This window comes from Bombus impatiens, unplaced genomic scaffold, assembly GCF_000188095.3.
Source record: "Bombus impatiens unplaced genomic scaffold, BIMP_2.2 scf_0344, whole genome shotgun sequence".
Taxonomy (NCBI): domain Eukaryota; kingdom Metazoa; phylum Arthropoda; class Insecta; order Hymenoptera; family Apidae; genus Bombus; species Bombus impatiens.
The window spans coordinates 523,464-530,390 of NT_176763.1; the positions used below are offsets into that span (position 1 = coordinate 523,464).

Below are 6,927 nucleotides of genomic sequence, written 5' to 3' on the forward strand. Positions count from 1 at the left end.
AGAAACTTCTGTTTTGGTATAATGGTTTTCGTTCAGGCATAGGCAAACGAACAAACGATTACGACGCCTCGTTACCATTCTTAACGAGGATATCGTTTAATCTCTGACACTTTCTGATATGCTTGTTACAGTGATATAAATTGTTTATCAGACGATTGCTCACCGGACGTGAAATTTTCAGTTCGAACTGTACAGAATAATATTTCTTAGAATTGTCCATATTGGAATACGTATTTCTAATTTTATTTATTAATTACTGTTGGAAATATCGTAATGAAGGAACTTAAAAAGAATTGTATATAAAATATTGCATTTATTATGGAATAAATTAGAAAACCTGAATGATAGTATACATTTGATACAGAGTCGTTTCGAGCTCTTTTTCCGAAATTCTTCGCAAGTATCAAAAATTCGTTTCTCAGTTGAAAATACGATGTAGGTAAACTTCGGGCCTGGAGGCTTATCATTTTCTTCTCGGATAGTACAAGTAAATTCATTATTACCTAAAACAGAAACATAATATTCATAATATGGCAATATATTGTTCTCTGTTCTCTAAGAAAAATATGAAAGAATAAAAATAGAATAAGAATCGTTCCTAATATCTAAAACCTAATATCTAAGACCTGATATAAAAGTATATAAGAATTATGATAGAAATAAATGATTCTACAGAATGAATTGATACTACTGTTTGTTGCTATATTTATACATTTGTGATAGCTAATAGATAATTCCAACACTAGAGCACTAATAACTATTAGTTATCATCAGAGTGCACTAGATAATTTATTTGTCTATTGAATTTATCTTTTTGTTCAATAGTATAAGTAGTAACACTTACGTATTGTTAAAAACGGTGTATCTCGAGTTAATGCTCTTAGTGTTGGTGAGCTGAATGATCTCCATGACTCATAGCATTTGAATCATACATTATAAAGAACATTATACACCAAACACAAAAGAGTACCACGAAGAGAACTAACGTTATACTGTTAAATGTATCCCATCCGAGTATTATATCATTAACTGTCTTGAACTCTTTTTTAAATACAATTCTTGTGCTTGTGCCGCAAATTGTTTCTCGGCTTTGACTATAAGCGTTCATCTTAAACTTATCTTTGTTACTATTTTTGTACTACAAGAAATATTTTATATTTAACCTGTGGTAGCTCTCCTGCACCGACGATACACTGAATGATCGAAATACTGATAATGTTGTACAATAAATAGTGACTCCTGATTAGATAACGATCGTGTCCAGTTGATTATAGTATATACTGTACAACATCAGTTAATTAGTCAATTATGATTACTGTACAAAAATTTATCAGAAAGTTATTATTTATACATATATAAATGACGAATTATATAATTATTACATGAATACAGAGAAATGTTTATTACAGGCAAATTTAACATTTTATGTACACGCTTATTTGTACATGATCTATGTAAAAAATTATGAGTTTATAGTTTTTTTCTATTTATATTTAAATCATAATACATACATAATAATTCTGTCTATATATTAGTGCTATTATAGCACTATTATATACCAGAAAGTTACATTTATTTCTATCTAAAAAATATTTTCTGTCAAAGTACTGTTTCAAATGCCTCTGAAACAAAATTGACGCTTTATAAATAAATATGTAGGACTATTTTCATAAATTCAATATCATAAATGATGTACAAATTATTTACATTATAATTTTAATTATATATGAGCGCTTTAAGAGCACGATAATACGGGATTAATTATATCATTACAAAATACTGTTTTAAGATTTACAAGCAGCAATCAATATTATCACCACTGGACTTTTCCCAAGCAAACAGCCAATAACCAAGACCTGCACCTAACGCCACAGCGAGGCAAAGCCAAATATTGTACGTCATGAAAATTAGCATAAGGCAATATCCTATGATCAACTGAATAACGTGGATAATTGTTTGGAAGAAGTGTATTTTCGAAAACAGGAACGACCTGAAACAAAACATATTTAGTAAATGGTATTCTCGGTGTTTAATAATAATGTATTTATTGTAATAATAATATATTTATCTCCATTTAATAGGAACACAGTTTTTTTGATGTTATAAGAAATAGTAAATTGCAGAAAAGATATAAGAACTAACTTTGACAGAACACAGTAATAATCTAAATCCAAAATTAAAATGTTTCGCATATTGAGAAATAGTTTAGATAAATTCATGTTTCAGATACTCTAATTGGTATAAAATTCGTTTAAATTAATTTTTTTTACCAATAAATAGGCATATTTTTGAAGGAAATAAGTAACTTTCGTTTTATCATGGGACTATTTATTTTATTTACATATTAGTTACTTATTCGAAGTGACTTTACAGTATCATTATTATAACAATCTTTGATTCTAAATTTATTAGCTCTTAACTTAAATAAATTCACACGAACGACAAATGTTATATCTCGTATGTCTAAAATAACAAAAATTAAGGATATCGAGTATCCATAATTGTAATAAAAATCCCGATGACTTTAAATAAAAATATCTGAAAGATAAAATACATACGTCCTAGATCTGTTATTTTTCGTTTTCCATAACCGTGCTGTATTGATGAACAAATGATCACTAAACACACATATACACACAAAGAAAGAAGCAAATTAATATATTTCGATAATTCCACCCGTAACACATATCTTAATTATAAAAATAATCGTAAGTCACTCACCGATAGCTTTTTAATCCTTCATATATAGACGTCAAAAGAATAATACCAACCATGGACCATCCAATACCTTGTCCATCTATCGCGTGCCATTCATCAAACAAAATAACTTCATTTTCACCGAGATGAAATGACATCTAACGTAAATCAGTTCCATCAGACGAAGAAAGAAAATTTACCATATTATAACGTAAAGATTAAGTGTTGTTCTATTACTTACATGCATTTTTGCAAGAATAAAATACAGTATCGAGTATCTTCACAAAGACTGCATATGGTCTTATGAGGTCGGTAAGCATCAAATTTCCGCTCGGCTTCTTTATCAAATTATAGATAACTTATCGATCAATCTTTATACTTACTGACTTACACGTACCAGTAATTTTTCTTTTCACCTAGTTTTTTTTTATAAATTAACACGATAATCGTTTAATTTGGTGTTTCAAATCGCGACGTTATTAAAATTATCTATACTATCGCGATATCAAATTTCGTTACATCGCAGTCGTAGAATTAATAACAAGCAATTAATCGTTTAAAATAACTTTTATCTATACGTTAAATTACGCCTATACAAATTACCAATGCAACTACTATACAAAATACAATTACTAATACAACTGTCCCCACTATAGTAATCGTCATTGTTGACTGTCAAATAGTCCCCGATGTAATAGCGATATTCAGTCACCCTGTGTTTATAGGGTGTCCTACGTAAAATAATCAAGTAAAATATAAAATATCTTAATCGAAGTTATAATAACATATCTTGAAAATGACAAAGCAATCAAAAGCTGATCGAACTGATATCACTATTAAATAAGTTTGCCATTCATAAAATTAGTAATCTGCGATGAAGAGCATTAAAATCCCGGACTTCTCCGCCTGAAATCTAAAAACTCTAGCTACATGCTTTTTTAGGTTAGATATCCACGATGCAATTTTCTGTAAATTATAAATTGTAGAAGGATAGCGGTGTGTTTGCATGTAGATTGCACCTAATGCATCTGATACGAACACAATACTTAAAAATCGTTCCTAGAAAAAACAAATGCATTGCTACCCGGTATATTAGTATAGATGCGTCTGACGCATGACAGATCACTGCACGCAACGCACGTATAGCATGATAATACGGATGATCGATGAAGGCTGACCATTTGGTCAGCGAGTGAGGAATATTCATAAAAACTAGAACAAATCCGGAAAAAAATCCGGAAAAATCCGGACGGATAGCAACGAAATATTGTTGCACATAATGCGAAAACTAATTTACGGCAATCGGAATTCTTTTATCGTCATCTGTACATAGTACACTCAACGCTATTAAAATACAGTTAAAAACATTTCTTGCTACATGGCCGCAAATGGTAAGAACGTATGCAAAATGAATCCCATTACGAGGGACACCTTGTATATAGAACGTCTTCGGCTACAGGTGTAACAAAATTTGAGAGATGATTCCTGAGGCTAAAGTAAGATGAAAATCAAAAATAAGAAATATTGCGTTTCTGACTTTGTTTTTTAGTCACTGACAATTAAAAATCAACCGAAATATCCCTGTGCGCGAGCAAACCTTCTTACACGAACGAAAGTAGGTTAGCTCGAGGAGCGGAGTGCACGGCGACCCTCAAATCGTGGATTAAATATTAAACCTGCTTACTCATTGAAATCCATAATAACATATCGAAAACCGCCCTGTGGAATTTTCAAGTAGAGACGATTAGTGTTTCCTCTAATTCTTTGTCTCCGTAGATAATTAGTAAATAATAACATATATGAAGGACATTTAGTTAATTCTCAAAGACCTATTTGTATAATGTATTTACATCTACTTAGACGCGTACAGACGTAAACAAACTAAGAAGATCTTATTAGGATTTTTCAATCGGTGGGAACGCGAACACTTGAATATCTGAAAACAAAGGAAAATCCTGAATTATGTCACTTTCAAAATAAACGGTCCGTGTATCAAAAATTATGGATGAAGATTCGCAGTTTAATATGGCAGATTGAAGAATATTTCCTTTAAAAATAGTAAAAAAATTAATTTTATTTTTAATAATGATTTAGTATATACAATATGTCCACTTTATCTCAAACCGCACAAATATTTTGAGAAACATCAATGGTACGAAAAAATGTTTCAGACAACAATTGCCTGACATGGACGAAGATATATTACACTCTCGTGTACTTGACCTTACGGTAATTTTGGCAGTTGTTATGATAGTGACATTGCAATTTTTAAATGGGAATTTCCATTTTTATCACATATTCGTATAGGTGACGTAGGGACGTTTTCAGAACATTACAATCTTGTCTCTTCCGCACCATTTGCTATCATGATATAAATTCTCAAATTCAAGAGAATAATACAAGATATCAGCTAAAAGTGACTGCTCAGAAATGATTGACTGTTTTGGACATATTAGAAAATTCCGATCTTGTATTTGGACAGTACAGCATTTATGAAAATGATTTTTATATGTCTCTGCTGTGTACATCGTGTAACGCTAATGCCGACGGCACATTGAATTTTAAAATTCATATTTTCATAGTGGATGACACAGAAGATAAGAGTTTATAGTGTTTTGATGAGATCTGACTGTCAGCTACAAAAATATATAATAAAAAATGGAGGTATTCGTATAAAAATTTTAATGTCGCCTTTACAGACTGTTTCACGATCATCTCAAGGTCAAGTAGATAAAAGTTCAGCATGTACTTCGCTATACCATACCACTTTTGTCTAAAACATCTTTTCGTATCATTGTATTTTCTCAGATATTTGTGCATTACCGCTTAAACAAAACATACCTGCTCAGAATATTATCTTTTACAACATATTTCAAGGTCATTGAAATCGACGCAGTAGCCTCTATTCCGAATAATTACCATTTAATTTAATAGAATAATGTAACTTCTGTTGAAGTGGTCCATCTTATTTACTTGTAAATAAATTTGCCAAAACTAAAACTTTATTTACGAATTTTTCATACTTATAAAAATATCGTATTATGATAATTACATGTTCTAGGAAAGGTAGTTCACTACTTTAAGTAGCAAATATATTTTATCAGTATTCCAAAGGTATTAAATACGACGTGTTTTTTAAAGATAGAATTCAAAGTAATAAAGTAAATTTCAAAACGATCTCTGAAGTAATAATAACTTCAAATAACTTGAGTTCTGTCGCTTTGTTTTACGACGACACCTAAAGACCTTGTCGTCTTGTCATCGATAAATAGTGCGATAAACTTACAACAATGAATGAAAAATGAATGTATGTTGTGTAATACAACACACGAAGTGAATACTGAAAAAAAAAATACGTCGATGCATTATACTTCGTAACATTAGAAATTTAATCGAAACATTCTTGTAGATGTAAATAATTTATATTCAACAACTTTGAATAATAAGTATATAATTATTTGCATTAATACCAATATTCACAGATGTCGATATTATAATATTTAAATAATGCAAATAACTATAAGTTACTCTCAATTGTAATTAAATACGTGCTTTGCGCTGCATATTTTTTCTTTTTTTTTTTTTAATAACTCCCAGTAGATTCCTACACTTTAATCTCATTGGATTAGCACTATACAAGAATGTTTCAATATTTGATGTTGCGTCACTCTAGATGCTGCGGTCGTTTCTTTTTCAACCTTTAAACGACACTGTCAGTTATTTACAGTTTATTTGGCTAGCGCGTTTGGGTGGTTCATTGGTGTTGTTTTATGTCTGTCGGATATTCACTGAATTTTCTCCTTTATAGCGGACATTTGAAGATCTTCGCGTAGTTCTTCATTTAGTATGTAACAAAGTGCGTCTACTATGCTACGAAGTATGATTGTATAGCTTCCACTTTGGCAATGCTTTGGCGGCTTTTAGCCACTATATCCCATAATTGGATGCCGTACGTCCATATTCGTTTTATTATCTCTCTATAGATACCCTATATAGAAATACCCTAGATAATACTCTGTAGATTAGTAGTTTGTTTACTATGCTAAGTTTCGAACGACGGTTGGTTAACCACGACGCGTCTTTCCTCCTAATTCTTGTTGCATCTTTCTATATGTACATGCTGTTTCCAAGTTAGTTTCCAGTGTAAATGGAATTCCAGATATTTGATCACTTTTGTTTGCGGTATTCATTGATGTGAAGCATGATCTTTAGAGTGTCTACGAAAAGTGA

At 30.8% G+C, this 6,927-nt stretch overlaps 1 protein-coding gene across 2 annotated transcripts; it reads right to left on the reverse strand.

Moving 5' to 3' along the window:
• Positions 1–476: 476 nt before the first annotated feature.
• On the reverse strand, positions 477–4,714 carry LOC100744539 (high affinity copper uptake protein 1). 2 transcript variants are annotated; one of them, XM_003489556.4, is made up of 5 exons: positions 2,939–4,714; positions 2,722–2,855; positions 2,559–2,618; positions 987–1,990; positions 477–503 (listed from the first exon to the last, which is right to left on the reverse strand). In XM_003489556.4, exons 1-4 carry the CDS (start codon positions 2,942–2,944, stop codon positions 1,792–1,794), a joined length of 399 nt encoding a protein of 132 aa, XP_003489604.1. In that variant the 5' UTR covers positions 2,945–4,714; the 3' UTR covers positions 477–503; positions 987–1,791. The 2 variants fall into 2 exon arrangements, with proteins under 2 accessions (XP_003489604.1, XP_033176640.1); XM_033320749.1 differs by having other exon boundaries at positions 845–1,990.
• Between the last annotated feature and the right edge of the window lie 2,213 nt (positions 4,715–6,927).